This window comes from Styela clava, chromosome 6, assembly GCF_964204865.1.
Source record: "Styela clava chromosome 6, kaStyClav1.hap1.2, whole genome shotgun sequence".
In the NCBI taxonomy this organism is placed as follows: Eukaryota; Metazoa; Chordata; class Ascidiacea; order Stolidobranchia; family Styelidae; genus Styela; species Styela clava.
Window position 1 is genome coordinate 12,359,338 of NC_135255.1, and position 17,533 is coordinate 12,376,870.

Sequence of the window (17,533 nt, forward strand, 5' to 3'; positions counted from 1 at the left end):
AGTGTACATTATTTCAGATTGAAAAAGAGATATATATTTCAAATAAAAAGGAAATTGATGTTTGGGATCCAGATACGTTAATTGATTGTGTACTGACGCTAGTAATCTCGGTGCTCAATTAGAAAACTCACAGGGTTTGACTACTGTGGGTGCTAAAATAAATGAATGTTTACTTATCTTTTCAAACTGATTCATTGAGTTACGTGCGCAGGATTTTTTGCCCAATATAACGATAACGACATATTTTGTATTTAACACATTGGATAATCCTCTAATGCGATAATATATATTTATTCATAATTACCAGGTAATATTATAAATGTCAATATATATAAAGATTTTGCAGCGAAAATAGCAAAAATAGTTGACTGATAAATAGCTAAAAACTGGTCATAATCCTATTCCCATTTCTCCTGACGGGGTGGGGACATGCATGGCTCATAGTTCACAATCTATCCAATGAAAAAAACAATTCCATCTTTTCGACTATATTGGCTCTGATGACAACGCATTAAATACGAGTCCATCGGGCGGGGGACTTGATCAAGAGAAAAATGAAATGTGGAGTGAACGGAAATACAAGATAAAAATAACATCGTTCAGAAACTTCTTATGCCTGATCAGAAGCAGGTAGGCTGATTATTATATGTAACGGCATTATTTGTGGTATCTTTTATGCCTTTGTGCCCTTTTCCCAAAGGGGCGAGAATTCTCGCAATTCGGCCAAAATTAATCCGTCATTTGACGACTGTTGCTCAATTTGTGTCATACCTGGCCTAACATATATATGTGTTGCATCGAAATTAGAATTTGCGTTACAGGACTCCGAAATTACATTTTACTCTATGTTTTTCGCCCGCTAGGCTCGAGGGCGATTACCTCGTCTGCTACCTCTAACGCTTGCACGAGTCGAATTTTAACACGTGATCAATCTGGAAATCTCGAGTATTCTGATCCAAATAACACCCACGATACTAAAACAAACTGTGAAACCCTGCTGCGTTAACACCCCAAGTCACTTCCATTTTTTAGGTTTCCACCCAACTAGTCCCTTATCACTCACGTGTTGACGTGCTATGCTCACTTCCCAATATTCCTCGCTCATTCTGACATTGCTCACAAAGTGTCAACATTTCTATTCTTTGTAACAAAAGGCCTATAGCAGAATATAAAGGGTCGGTCTAATTGTGAGGAGAGCTAGTGAAAAGGTACAAAAATACGAAATTTTACTGCTTTCTAGAATTTTGAAAAAATGTATAATATAGATGCAAAGCAATGCCGCTGAATTAATTGGTATTCCCCCTTAAATGCATGTTCTTCCTAAACCTTTTTAAACCAGAACACGCTTGCAGTTTCAGCACCAGCCAGATTTATTCATTTTTCTACTTTAAACACCTCCTCCAGTTACGACACCTACCGTCGGTACGTCGTGCCGAATTAACCATGCGTACACATATTTTCGCATGATGATGGGAACTTAGAAGTGAGCAAGTGGTAGTATCATGGGTTGGGTCAACGCTAGGGATGTAAGTTTTTGAATTTCGAATCGAAGCGATTCGAATCTACGTCAATTCGAATCGATTCGAAGCAATTTGAGAAAAGGGAGCTTGATTGTATTTAAAAAAAAATAATTTAGATAGCACGAGGCGATTCCACGACACAGTGACGTTGTCTCATAATCGACCAAAAGCATATATATTTCCCTGCGTTTACAGCGTTCCCAAGTCGTAAGTTATATTTCATATGGGTCACAGCTTTAGAGAAACCAACAGTTTCGTTAAATTTTATTTGGACTATTCAAAATGTTAAAAAGTTCTACAAATATGTCATTACATAAACGTGTCTTTGAAAATTACCTATGTAATGTCACTATAACAACAACATTATTCTGCATTAAAAACGTAGGTATTCGATGCTTCTCTCGCATCATTTGCTTTCTTTAAAATCACGGCCCAAGTCGTACTAAAGCATGGTTCACTGAGGTGTATCATTTGGATGAATTTTAAAGGTTAATTCTAGAAGAAACGATCACTATATATTTGGTATTGTTGGCGAACATAAATTTATAGTAAATATAACTGAATGTAAATCTATGTAACTAAATAAAATATTCTCTAATATATTTCAAAGTTAAGCATCAATTCAATGTGTTCTTCTACTAGCTTTACTCATTCTTCATGTTCGTTATTGTTATTTAATCCATATTTATGCTATAGTTGAAATAGTTACTCAAATTTGAAGAAATTTAACAATAATGTTATGTTATACTAAATAGAATCAGATTCGGAAATATTCGAATCGGAACTTTCTGATTCGGAATTCGATTCGAAAATAAAATATTCGAAACTTATATCCCTAGTCAACGCAGCGCGAACACCCTATAGTAGACTCCTGCTAACAATGCTTCGCCGTACATCTTGTCTTGCTAAATTGCTGAGCGAACACAACAAGGGATAATTGAACTTTTAGAAATGTGATTTAGGGGTAACGACAATAAAAAATATGGAAAGCACTGGTCAAACGTATAAGTCGCCCCGCCCGGATCAACATACGAAGAGAGGGTGGAAAACGCCACGAGAAAAGTGTGGCAATGCGTTGTTTCATCATGTATATATAAAAATTATTACACCCATAGACACCTTTTTTTCTTCTAAAGATTTCTTTGTGTCGCAACTATTTTTTTGAGTTCAGTGTGAAAAATCAGATATTTTTGTGCCATGCCATGAGTACTGTATATTGAAATTAACGAGACCTCATAAATCGAAATGATTCTTTTCATATTGAAATCATAGTAGCAATTGTGTATTAGTGAAAGCTTGTACAAAGCCTGACTCGGAGAACAGGTGGACCCGCTTAATAGAATAGAGGTTGTAATTCTCAAATATGACTGCAATGGAAGTCGTTAAAAGTCATTATATTATAGTATGTTTAGCGCCATTGGTTATCATCATCATGCTTATGAAAAGAAATTGCTTTACTCATGGTCATGGCGAACGGCTAAAGTAAACTTTATCGTTATCACAACACTGACATATTATTGTAATTTTTTGGAATGACTCTCCATATTGGCGCCTTTTACTAATGTAGGATTTTCAAGCTCTATCTGGTCGATTTATACAAGATTACCATCGTCTTTTGAGCCCATTGGCGAAAATGAAGTCGATAAAATATAGTTATGCAACTTTTCCAACAAAATATTCACCAGTCAAACGAGTACAGAGTTGATGAGTGATGCAGACAAACGGCTATATATATATATATCGTGGCCATGTAATTTCATCATCAAAAGTAATTTTTGAACAGATAAGACATCGCCTATAGGCAAATTAAAAAGGTTTAGAGAGGACCTTTTTGTTTACACCGGTCACTGGTAGTTTACAATAGCTTCAAAGTTGAAATGGGTATTTATAACTAAAACCAAACAATGATAAAACTCAGGTTTGTCATGTTCAGATGTTTTTATCGCAATGATTGCATACGCCATACTTGACAAAATTGCTTGCTTTAGTATTTTAGTCTAAAAGCGTAATTTTTGGTTAAGCCGAATATTTCATTGAACTCTGTGCGGTCCTGTCTCAAGCCAATCTTTGATAAATTTATCTTTTCTCTCTCCAAGAGAAAGCCAGCATCATATGTTCAACTATCTAGTATTATCAACCTTTCTAGTATTAATACAGACACTTGAAATGACAAAATTTCCGTCAAAACTTTTTTGTCGGAGTTTCCATTCAGCACATCGATGTTTCGGATGATTACATTGTTATAGCACGAAATAGCAAACAGACAGCATTGTAATCGGAACTCTAGACTTGACAATGCTGAACTCTTGTTCACATGGGAGTTGATATACACTGTGTCACCCTTCTAGTGGCACTAGAGCGTTGTGAAGAGTGTCGAGCGTATCGTAAGAGAGAGGTGAATGTCGATGAAATGTGGTTCACAGTGTAAATAGTTTATTGGTTTTCCGGGTTGAATTTCTGAAATTTCGAGAATAGGAAAATCTCGATGATTCAATTACGTATATTATGAAAGGCAAATCTTATTTAATTATAATAAAAAGCAGCAGTTTTGTCAGATTTTCTGGGTATGCTGCCAGAAAAAAGACAATAGCCGAGGGGTATCTAAACTATGAGCCGCGAGTTGATCCATTTGCCACCAAGACTCTAAGTGTGAATAGAATATGGCAGGATACGAATAAAGAACCAGCAATTGTGTCTAAACGGTTACAGTTACACTTATGATCGACTTTCTAATTAGGACTAAAATAGATCATTGCTGCTGATTTGTTCAGTACGCTAATCATTGTATTGGGGACATTAGATGTCATAACCAGATGTCGAACCAGTTACTCTAGTCTAGTAGTAAAAACGACCGACGTTCTTATTTTTGTTGAAAAACATTATACGGTAATTTGATAGATTGGACAGAAAAGATAGCCCTTCTTAGTATATTGATAAATTACGGAGTATACAGATGGGCTGCATATTAGCAGAGAAAATTTAGAAGTTACAAAATTTATTTTACTATGAAAGCGCTCGGTACAAAACAAAGTATTTTTCTCATTTTCTGTCGCCTTATAGAAAAGCTAGAAATTGTTCATGATTAACTGTTGAGATGCAAAGATTTGTTATAATAAAGAAGTTTGGTCCTTTGTGGTCCACCAAAACAACAGGACAGTCAACACGCATATTTTTTTCTGTATGCACCGAGTTGAACAATTGAATAATGGCTTACTTCGGATATATAACGATTTATCCTGGACAAAACGAATATATTTTCAACAAATTTGGTATTTCAGTCGATTTTAAGTCAAATAAATCTTTTGAACAATAGCTCGGTCAACAGAAGTTAGCGAACCGAAGGGAACGATTGTCTGAACGAAGAAATAACCGAATATACTTTTAGCTTATCAGAAGGATTTATACATATCATTAGTAAAATGAGTGTATAATAATGTGAAACTAGTTCAGGTAATTTTGTGTTGCTAAACTCCCCCGAGCCATTATTATATATTAAATGCTGTTTATAATTAATATTGTAATAAATTTCAACGCCATATAATTTCAATAATTTTGAATTTATTACAAGTAATATTGTCATTGAATTATAGCCCAGAACCAACGATTAACAATATTTGTTGAATAATTTGGTATTTAATTGTCTCAAATAGATATCTCGTGTCGCAATACTTTTATTAATTACGATATATATTATAATAATACTTAGTATTGTAATTTTTGTGTGATGACTGATTATAAGTATTTTTCGCGCGTAAACAGATCTTGTCTTGGTGGAGGCGCTCTTCATCAATATGACGCTAAATGCTGTCTCATTTCTAACAAATTGTTAGTAGTTAAAGTAAACAATCATTTAATAAAACTGGGAGCAAAGGTCAGATTGTACGAAGTCGAGTTATTCATGGAAAAGATAGCTAGGAAGCTCAAGCTACGTAAATATTGAATAAAATAATAATTCTGAAAATTGTATGTAGTTTAGTAAGCGGGAAATAGCACTGTGAATTTGAGTAGTGCCATATAAACGTTTCAATTGGTGTCCGTAAAATGTATATCTGGCCGAGTTTTTCTGTTAGTTTCAATTGACTGAACAACTTAAAAAAATAACAGGAAAGATATAGTTAATTAATAACTGTGGCATAAAAATTTCACGAAAAAAACTCTGTACTAGTGTTCACTGTGTGCTGTATTTAACGCCATATAATCAATGTAGGTAAATGCTTTGCGCGTATCCTTGCAAATGCATAAAAGACAAGGTACGAGGTAGAACTCAGTTCACCCGCCAAGATGTAGTCAGCCTTAGCCGATAACACAGTGAAAATTTTCAAAAACAACCTGATTATTCTTTCTACCGTGCAACTATCAGACACCCACGGGATCATATTTGTTGTTTGTCGATTAGTCAGAGGAAACATAAACAGGTCTGATCCCTATTCGAATTTTAATGTCTTTCAACTTGTCTTCATTATATTATAGAACATGCTAATCGATGAATTACCTTTTATGGTTAAGTGCAATCGTTGCTATAATATACCTCATATTTATTCATCTTGTCAACACTGAACAATGTACATTAATATCCTCAGCTATCTAAACGTTATATCTTGATCCCCAGGGTTCACAGTCCGCAAGTAGTTGACCACGTTGGGACTCTCTTTTTTGAAATTTCGTCAACAGCCTTCGACGTAAGATTACCCAACAATTCAAGCATCAGTGAGTAACAAGCTCAGCTGGTAAATATTTTGGAGAAAGAGACGACGATTCACTCGCTTTGTTACGTGTGCCGTAGATAAAGAGAAATGATCGAGTACGTGAGTCTCGACGAATGAAAAGCTCGCGCAGGCGAACGCAACGCCGCAGTTTGCAAAACGCTCGGTTCAGAGTAGTTCGACTATCGCTGCAACCCAGCAGGGGTTGTAAAGGTTGCATTCTGAATATTATCAGAACTAATAATAAAGCAAGCGTTTTTAAAAAATAGACTCGTTATTCTTATGGGTATCACACTGCACTCACTATACTGCATTAGTCAGTACACTAGAAACAGGAATTGACTTGACATGGCCGAAGTGGACGGCAATTCAATGATATGTGTCCGAAATGCCGCATCGAGTACTATATCGCCGCAGTAAAACTAAAGGAACATTTTTCAGAAATGGAATTCTCTGATCTTCTGTCATTGTGGACCGGGCCATTTTTGGTCTGAGTCTCGAAGCTGTACCTATTTTAGTTTTACAAAAATGCAATTTTCTCCAAACCTTAAAATTTATACTCTGGCGATATGCCATATTTCATACCGTGACTACCAACCAATTCGCATTTTAAATATTTTATTTATTTCACGTAGAAATATAAATTAAGATCAGTATATATATTATTTTAACAGTAATATTCTAAAATGGATTCTGATTCGGACGACAAGACAATAAAGTAAGTGCAGCTAAAACATCATTGTGTGGGTTGGGTGGGTCTATTTCTTATACAAGGTACGCGAAGATAACAGAACTAAATTATATCACATACCTTCTCGAATTGGAGAGCTCAAAAAATAATCACTCTCGAGGTATACACGTCAAATAAATGTATTTTATTGAGGCAATAGCTTTCTATAAACGTATATAAACTATATTTTGCCTATTTTCATTACGGTCAATGTTAGATGCCAAGGGATTCAATAAAATACAAACGACAGTACAAGGTGTCCCAAAATACATGAAATACACAAAATTGGTAATCGAATTATTAGGTTTCATTTTTTTTTGGACACCCTGTATAACTCGAAAATACAATTGTATCGATTTCTCAGCAGACAACTTTTAATCCAAAATAGAGTACTTGCTAATCATTCCTGTCATAACAATAATCATAGTCTCATCATATAACTGATTCTTATGATTTGATCATTAAGGCCCCAAACTGTTGAAAATCAAAACCAAATATGATTCTATTTTGAGTACATCTTCATCATGATATGTTACATCAGTTCAATCTCATTACATATAGTCAGATGCAATATAATGTTGAATTCATAGCCTGTTGTTATGTTTATTTTAAATTTATTTATATTTAATAACAATGAATGAATGCCTTTTAAAAATGTTCGTTCAGTCCGGGATGTGCATACCAACTATGGTAGAAACAACTATGATCTTCATTTAATAACGTGCAAGATAATTTGCAACAGTTCAATGAGCAAGTTATTTTAACCATGAATCAATCACAAATTTTATTTTCAATGATTTGTTTCGAGCGCTAAGTCAATTTCGCACGGCCCGTCGCTTTAACTTATTGATTTTTAGAAAATAATTTTTAAAAAGTTTTCACGAATATGAATAATTTTACAAAGGTGTTGATGCTTATTTTGCCACATAGAAAACATATTCTTTGACCCGTATTCTTTGTGTAAATGCTCGATGGCCGAGCAAATCAAATATTAATTTGTTGATGTTTCAATATCGCTATTGTTCGAAATAATGTAATTAGAAAACTAGCTGTAAATGAGCTGGATATTTACGTGATATATTTTACAGGCATTCGTTAAGAAGGAATGCTCTTGGAGTCACACCAAGTTTGCCGTCACCGGAAAAGAGACTTCGCATGGTTGTGCTTGGAGCATCCGGAGTTGGTAAATCTCAACTTGTATCCCGATTTTTGGGTCGACCTTTCACCGGAGCGTACCTACCGACTGCCGAGGACTTTTACAGAACAAAATACATTATCAGTGGAAGAACGTATCAGTTGGACATCTTGGACACTGCCGGACACGTCTTGAGTCCGGTTATGCACAACCTAACTTTGTTAACGGGTGAGTTATTGCAGAATTTCAAGAATTTTCATTTCTTACCAGGTGAATTATCTGAACGTCGGTAAATGTGACTGTGATTTTACAGCAGTTTAATTGTGGCTTTTATTTACAACACATTTTGTGTAAAAAAAATTTTCAAATATCAAATTTTGGAAAATAATTATTTTTTTAAATACAAAATTCCTAACTTTGTCATAAATTAATTTAATCCTAATCAACCACTTTTACTATGTAATGTTCACCCGGAATGTAGTATTTATATACTGTATACAGACAAATCGATGGAACCGCAGAACGTAATGACACTTTTGGCAATCTTCCGGCTCGCTTTTACTATAGCCAAGTAAATATAGATCTATGAGGCTAATTACTGCCAAGTTTTGTTGACGCATAGCAACACTAATGCGAAGTGATTTGTTCCATTTGGAGACAAAAGCGTGTCTTGGCTTTCGTTTGTGAATGGATGATTCACGTCGGTTGTTATTTATTTAAACATTATTCAAAAAAACTATGTCGAGAGCGCGGAAGTATACCGGAAAATTCTTATTTATAGAATACTCGGATAGTTAAGTTCGCAAAATTTATATGGTTTTGCTAAACAAAGCAATTGTTTCTGATAACATCAGCCGGATCATATTTATTTGGTCTGAATTAAAAAAAATTGTAGTGGTTTTATTAATGGTAAAAGAATAATCACAAAACAATCCGTATGTCCATTTTGTGTCCAATAAAGTTTGCGAATACATACGATTGCAAAGCTACTGCCATAATGGTCTCTATAGTCTTCTGCAGCAAAGTGTTGAAATGGGGATTGGGTCCAAATATTCGTGCTTATACCAATATTGTAAAGTATTAACTTTAAAACGCACAATAATTTAGAAGGATATGTTTTGTGTCAATTCAACAAATTATGAGATTCTTGTGTGTTTACATAGCGACTAAGCTTAGGTAGGATTTGCGAACAACGAGCTTTTCTACGATATAATAGTCACGTGTACTTACATTATGATGGGGATTTTCATTCGAAACCTATCGAAAAATTGAAAACAAGTGAAAACTTTGTACCGTAATATATTTGTCATATCCAGAAAAACAGAGCTTGATCCGCGATGACGTCAGAATTGTATGGTAGCCACTTATCCCTGTGAATAGTTTTTGAGTTGGAATAATGAGTAAGGGGTTGTTTACTAAATTTATTAGATCAAAGGTCAATAGACCGTAACGTTAGCCCACTTTCACTTTGGCTAGTATCCGGGAAAGAAACCCATTTACAAATAATTTGGTTTATTTATTTTTTGAATTTCAAACTTTGACCGCTAATTTTGAATAAAAAAGTGAAAGACGGACGACGTCAAGAAAAATGTACCTAATTCATTTTAGTCGACTTCCCAGACCTGTCGATGTTGTGTTTGAGACATTGGATCTTCGCGAGGCTTTGCGATAACGCAAGTAATCAAAATCGAATGTTCTATTATTCTGAAACACTCGGGGCGCGGACTCATATTGTCATGCAATGATTTCGCTACTTTTCCTTATGTGGCGTGAGGTGTTCCGCGTTAATACAGTACCGATTATGGGAAAAACAAAAATGTTTTTCTTTCGGAAGGACGTAGTATTAACACAAACAATTACGTAACACGTGATGACAAACAGGCGCGAAACGTACATTATTCACAACTGTGTGTCAACATGACGAAGAAACGCCTTGCACCAACAGTTTCGGTTTCAGCATGGACAATAGCAAAGCGATCAAGTGCACGTATATACTGTTTATAGTGGGTCGATTTATGTTGATCTTTGTTACGCTCGCCATGTTATTTATCTAAGGTTGCGTCTACTCCTCATAGAAATATGAGTAGAATATCGCCTCGAACAAGCTGTTTTCCAATAGGGAATATATTAATTTCGATACTAATCTGCAAACAAATTTACACGCGTGTACATTTTCTGTAAACCGACGCTAATCCATCCTACATAGCCAGCTAATCTCACTGTTTTTCACTTAATCACTTGTATAGTAATACCCATAATTTTAGGATTACATAATCAAACTATAATAATGGGTATAACTATTACATCACAATGGATTATATTGAACTAATGGAGTGCACTGATCAAAAAGTAATTTTGCATCAATGTTAAAGCATAGAGACCACGTGACAGAGATTCAAAAACAATAAAAATCCCGAATTAGCATTAGTAGCGAGGTAAATTCCGATGAACTTGGCAGACTTCAGGAATTTCGACGTCACGTCAAAATGAAAATTAATGACGTGGTTATTTGCAATTCTAAACAAACACAGTACAAATATCCACAAAGATAAGAAAGAATCAACACATTATACTCTTTTTTTGCAGAAACACATGCCAACCATGTTCATAATATAAACTACAATAATCTTTGGCGAATTTCGCTGACCTAACCCATAGTAATCGGGAGAAGCTGAAGGCCATTTACTGTTGCCAATAAATAAATCAATACAAGTTCTATCCGCTAGAGTTCAGTCTCTGGAGATTGCATTACTTTGCCGAAACCGATAAAGATCACAACTAAAAGCGAAACAAAAGCTTCTACTTTGAAATATGATTTTTTGTGACACATGGTAAAATAAACCGGATTTTGGCTACTTTTCAATAGACCGCTCCACGATACTGGTTACTAAATACTAGACATCTTAAACATGCACAACAGGCGAGACAGCACCGAATTTAGTCAAACCAAACAACAAGCAAAACATTTCCATGGCCAATTTAAAAAAAAAAATTAGTTTCAATGTCAAATAAAGATCATTCGACAATTTCTACAACTCATTAGGGAGAATTTTTCTAATCATTGAACTAATATTATTGTTTGTCAAATGAGTAACAAACTGTGAGATCCAACATATGTCCCAGTTAAAAAATTTGACAAATATAAGAGCATCTGTAAGTAATTTTATCAAAGTATACCGAATGAGAAATATTGAATCGTATATCGAACACATGACTTTTTTGTACCTGCTAGCCAGAGTCATAATGAATAGTCATTATGAATGTACAGGCTTTTTAAAAAATATATGTTTGGTACTGTAAGAACCGTATATGAGAGATTCTGGAATATCAAATTTAGGTTATAACGAAAACATTCTTATTATGTGTAAAAGGGCACAAAATAATGAAATGGATGCCTGCTCAATTTTGTTTTAGAAGTTGAAAATTCAGGACATGAAAATATTTGTTTTCGAAGACTTACATTGTCAAGTTTTTTTTTCTTATGAAATGTCAATCCATCCATCACAATGGTAAACGCTATTTATATTTTACACATTTTGTAATAAGAAATTGCATCGATAGAGGCAAAACGCTAATTTAGACGCCGGAAACCAATAATATACCAAAAAATAACCACAGCAAAAAATGTTCTTATCTATAGCATAAGTGAATTGTGATTTTTATATGTAAATTCATCTTTATATATAACTGCATTTGCGGTCGACTCGAATTTATATTAAATTTTGTGGTCTCGCTGTTAATATTGTTGCCATAGATTGGAATCAATGGAGCCGGTAATTCATTGAAATAAATAAGAATTACATAGTGATCTATGGAAAATGTCGTGTTATCTAATTGTCTAATACCAAGCATATAATGTAGACGTCTCCACTCTTAACTGGTGTCTCATAAATTACAATGAAGTAGAAATTTAGAGTACTGGTGTTGAAATCATTCATATTTAATTTTATCTGTTTCAGGCGACATGAAATATACGCTGCGTTTTACGTCAAAACATATTTGGTTTCTCATGTCGCATGTCGGAAAGTTTTACATTTCACTTGTATTATGTAAATCGTAGATTGAATGCCACAACACAAAGTCACTTAGAAGTTGAAATTTGAATTGGTACGTCTAACGAAGTAATAATGAGTTGATTTACATGGTTTTGTCTATAGGTGATCTTTTTCTTGTCGTCTATTCTGTGGCCGATCGTGGAAGTTGGGAAAGAGCAAAAGATATTGTTGACTCGGTAGAAGAAGTTACACGTGATCCGAGACGAACAAACAAATGCATAGAAAGAAGTTTCAAGGTTTGGTTGAATGTTATGATCAGGGTTGTCCAAAACGAATCGAATATTCGAATGTATTCGAATATCAAAGTATTCGAATACCTTTTCGGCTGTTTTTCGAATAATTCCGAATAGTAGCCACTTTTCGCGTAATCGTGGTGTTTCGTTTTATGGGAATCTTCAAACGACTTTTTACGCTGTCTCACGTAATGTAATGACGATCGGCACTTTAATTGTTTATATTCTGTGCGACCGTACGTCGCATAGTGTTGCGACACATTTGCACGTTTGCGTGGGTGGACATTGCCGACATTCGTCTACGAGGCTTTTAATTTACAAATTCATTTCCATTACGTCGAAAAATTGACAATTACCGTATTTCCCGGCAATAAGTCGCTTTTCTAGGGGGGCGTCTAATTGAGAAAGTATGTAGTTCTATGTGGTCTGTTTTTATTCGCATGAGTCTTCTCAAGCATGATTTGTGTAACCTTATATTTGGGTCTTAGGGTCTGTCAATCATGATATTTAATCGCAGACCGGTTATCGTTACTTTAATAAAGAGAAACACGGCCACCGAGATAAAGTGATTTGTGACCCTTTCGTTTTGCCGATTCAGCAGAACACGACAGGGACAGGAAAACACAGCTGTGAAATAACCCGTGGACGTACAGTGTATTACTTATCACATTCCAAAATTATTTCAACATTCGGGTTAATAGGTTGTCCAAAATGATTGCCGTTTTACAACTTAAATTTACCGCTCAATTGTTAAAAATAGTTAATTCTGTAAGTATGATTCTACCAAACTAACATGATCTGGTTCTAAACATATAAAATTATTATTGCATATCAGCATAACTGAACAACAGGGACACAATTTTTCTACCCGTCTTATTGGAGGCCTCTATTGAAAAAAAACTTTTTTGAGTGCTAAAAATAGACATCGTCCTATTTGCCATGTGGACTTATTAGCCGGGAAATACGGTATTTATAGCCGTCATTGTTACGATATCCAATAAATTGTCACAAGTTGGAAAAATAAGTCATTTATCAGAAAATAATTTCTGGCAAATAATTCTGATAACGATAGTTAAAAGTTTCGATCCTTTAGCAGGATGATTTTTTGTTGCGCAAAATATTCCAATCCATGACTGGTACCAGCATTTAAAATGTCATGCCGTATTAATTTAATTCTGTTCAATGTAACTCATGGTTGTATCGACAATCTGTGGACATAAAATGTGTGGTAAACTGACCGATATTATTAAATATTGATTCCCATTCTTATATTGATAAAATAATGGAAGTATCAATACCAAATACCACGGGTATTTGTGGACATGAAATACGTGGTAAACTGCCCAATTATAATTAATTTCGGATTCGTATTTACAAAATAATAAAACTATTATAATTCTAAAATGCAACGGCGATCTGTGGCCTTAAAATGTGTGGTAAACTGCCCGATTTACCAACATTTGAGTTATGATAATAGAATTAAATTAACACGGTCAGGCATTTTAAATAGTGGTATCGGTCATGGATTCGAATATTTTGCGCAGCACAAAATCATCCTAGTAAAAAGTCCATACTTTTAAATACAAACCAATGGCAACCATTATCCAAATTAGTTCCCAAGAGCGGGATAAAGTATAAATTCTTTTTCCGTCTTGTGACAATTTTTCGTAAAATAAGAATCAAAAACTAAATATATTCGGCACAATATCACGGCAATCTGTGGACATAAATTGTGTGGCAAACTCGCGATTAATATTAATTTTTGATTCCTATTTTCGTATTTACAAAATACAACGGCGATCTGTGGACTTAGAATGTGTGGTAAACTACCCAATTATAAATAGTTTTTGATTCCTATTTTCATATTTATAAAATAATAAAAGTATTATTACTCAAACATACAACGGCGATCTGCGGACTTAAAATGTGTGGTAAAGTTCCCGAATATAATTAATTTTTGATTCGTATTTTTGTACTCACGAAAAAGTTGTCACAAGTCGGAAAAATAACTCATACTTTATCCCACTTTTTGGCAAATAATTTGGATAATGGTTGGTATTTAAAAGTATGGGCGTTTTACTAAGATGATTTTGTGTTACGCAAATATTCAAATCCATCATCGATACCACTATTGCCGTATTAATTTAATTCTGTTAACATGACTCGTGGTATATAAAATATATACTGCAATAATCTGCAAATATGAAATGCCTGATAATATATAGCTAGGTTTAACTTGTAGATAGCAGTTATTCCATTGCTTATTATATGGAAATTCCTACATACATTTAGATGAGCTTCAATTAGTGGATTTTATTTTCGAAGTATTCGAAATTTCATATTCGAAAAAAATAATTTCGAATGTATTCGAAATAGTGAACTATTCGATATTGGTCATCCCTGGTTATGATGACTTTATTTCTATCGTCCTAAAGAAGGTCTTTAAGCAAATTCAAAATTACAACCGAGTAAAGTAAAAATATTGTTTGTAAACACGATAACTTGGTCCCAGTGGTTAGCGCAACTATGTTGAAAGAGACGCAGTTCGAACAGTCAACTCGAAACAGATCGCCAAATCAATTGTGTATAGTATTAGGTGAAGATTTTGTACATTCCGAAATAGTACTTATATTTCATTTGATGCTTGTACAAAACTTTATTTGGAGGAATCGTGTGAAATATCGTTATAAATGGATGACAATTCGAAATTACAATTTAGTAATCTTGCAGCAATCTTATTTCCTTGAAAAGAGGATTTTTCGCCGAAAAATGACTGTGCGTATGAAGTATGGACAGACAACTTGTGGATTTGATAGCTACCGCAAATCTTCATGAACCACTCTAATGATTATACGTTCTGAGATGCTATTTACTAATCTAAGTAATTCTTTTTTATTTCAGAATCTTCTCTATGCTAACGGAGGAACATCATTTCAGTGTGATAAATTTGAAAACGGGTTACAAAGACGAACTAAAGATCAGAAGCAAAAAATGATGCCCATACCAATTCTAATCGTTGGAACAAAATGTGATGTTGAAAACCCACAAATACAGCCATATGAAATTCACGAATGGCTGCGACAAAGGCCTGCTAATGCTGCCTCTTTGGTGGAACACATTGTTGCTTCCGCAAAGACCGATCACAACGTCCAAGCTCTGTTTGACAAGCTATTTTCTATGTCTTGTCTCCCAAAAGAACTGAGTCCGAATATGCATAGAAAAGTGACGGAGAATGTATATTCTATAAACAGCTCTTTGGCTGATTCTACATCCCACAAAATAGACGGCCGACCGAAAAGCGCCGAGATGCGTGAATATCAGAGACGGCCACGCCACTCTTTAACAAAAAAGACGTCACATCTACGAACAAATCCAGGTTGCCATTCTTCTGGAAGTTCTTGTTGTAATTCGTCTTCGGACAGTGATGACGGCCCCTCTACGAACGCAATCGCAACCATATGCAGCAATCAACGACGTCCGAGCGTTGACACAGAGGTTCTTCTTGCATTTTCAAAGGTACGAACTTATTCACCTGAAATGAAACGAAAAACCGTCGGCGTTTCGACAAAAGATAAACTAAAAAAGCATATGATTAAATTCAAATTTTCCTAGCTCATTTGAAAAATATTGCCATATTTCTTTCAGCCATGTATAGTATAAAAGCGATTGATATTCTCATTATTAGTAACAAATATGAAATTGACTTCAGTGGTGCGGTCCATAAAAGGATCTCTGTTTGCTGAAAAACACTATGTAAAAATGCTTATTTGCTAACTCAGAATGTTTTTGAAACGACAGTAAAATTGATAGTTTAAATTTAAGACATGATGCATTGTTTGAAGCATTTTGGAGCATATGGTGTTTATTCTATTACTGTAGGTGATATTGAGCATTTAAGAAACAGCATTTCTTTATTCTACAATGTTTTCCTTGCCGAATGTTCAATGAAATAAACCCTTTGGACTTTTAGGTTTATGATCCAATTTTTTGAATCGTAAAACTTATTATAATTACGATGTAACTGTTGAGTGGTTTTGGAACTCCAATTTTTATGTTGTATCGCTTGAAATATAATCAGTTATCTCGCATTCATTTAATATAAAATTGATATTAGAATTAATATCATTATGTTGCAAATAAATAGTACCTTATTGAAACACACACACATTGTATTGTTTTGATCTCTAGATTTTGAAAGTAATCTCTGTCTAAACTAAATGGTAATTGCATAATATTCGGTTTTCCATTGCGGGTTTGCTATAAAATAGGACATATAAATAGAATGACACTAATGTGGTTGGAAATGTCCGATCTTCATGGTTCGATTTTGAAAAACAACTTTATTCCAGTTAGGGAACTTCGAAATATCATATAGGCTACATGTGTTGAAATGAGATTGGATCGTATAAAATATGTACACTCTCGTTAGAGGCAGGATGAGTTTTCCTTTTAGATCATGGAAAGCCATTACTGGGATTACTGGAAAGCTTTCTGGTATCTCTCAGACAATTGTTTCTCAAGAATCTTCAAAATTTTGACACATCGCTTTGCTCAACGATAGGCTAGTTTTGGAGGGAAAAGATAAATTCAAATAAATTAATTTTGGCATGTTGAAGTCAGGCAACATCATTAGCGATAACTTTGGAGCAGTTCTTCTCGTGAACGTCTAAATTCCGATTAAGAGTCGAAAAAAGTCCGCAGAAATTGTCTATATCAGTTGTTCAACCGGGGACCCCTCAAGGGTGTCACGAAGCAGTTCAAGGGGGGCCACGGCACAAGGCTAATAATTTATTATAAAGCAACTTCGGTTGCGTACTATTCATTTAAAAAAAAAAGTTCCCGTTCACCTCAGTTTTATTACCTCAGTCACAACGCGTATTCACTTTCTTGTGTGTGGGAATTGTTTAATCATAATGGATTTTGAATCTACTAATCAGAATAGTTTGTCAGTAGGCCGTCTATCCTGCAGACGGGCAGTATCGCTAGAATGCGAGATAATCGTCGATATCATAATATAACTGCAGAAGCCTATATGTGAATTCCCAATCCCCAAAATACAAAAATGGAACGACAGTTACGTTGGCTTTGGCTTTATTTATGAACCTAGTTAGACTGTCCCAATCGCAAGATTTCCATTGATTGTTTACTAAAAAGCTT

At 34.6% G+C, this 17,533-nt stretch overlaps 1 protein-coding gene across 1 annotated transcript; it reads left to right on the top strand.

Annotated features, from left to right (window-relative positions):
* The first annotated feature begins 6,801 nt into the window (after window positions 1–6,801).
* LOC120331663 (uncharacterized) lies at window positions 6,802–16,533 on the top strand. The gene is made up of 4 exons (XM_039398786.2): window positions 6,802–6,941; window positions 8,042–8,316; window positions 12,246–12,379; window positions 15,278–16,533. Exons 1-4 carry the CDS (start codon window positions 6,910–6,912, stop codon window positions 15,986–15,988), a joined length of 1,152 nt encoding a protein of 383 aa, XP_039254720.1. The 5' UTR covers window positions 6,802–6,909; the 3' UTR covers window positions 15,989–16,533.
* Window positions 16,534–17,533: the final 1,000 nt, after the last annotated feature.

What these genes read in the sequence shown, in the direction of transcription:
- LOC120331663 (XM_039398786.2), top strand. Translation starts at nt 6,910, where the DNA reads ATGGATTCTGATTCGGACGACAAGACAATAAA. An exon ending in CAACCTAACTTTGTTAACGG is followed by an intron (nt 8,317 to 12,245) that starts GTGAGTTATTGC and finishes TTTTGTCTATAG; the next exon opens with GTGATCTTTTTCTTGTCGTC. An exon ending in GCATAGAAAGAAGTTTCAAG is followed by an intron (nt 12,380 to 15,277) that starts GTTTGGTTGAAT and finishes TTTTTATTTCAG; the next exon opens with AATCTTCTCTATGCTAACGG.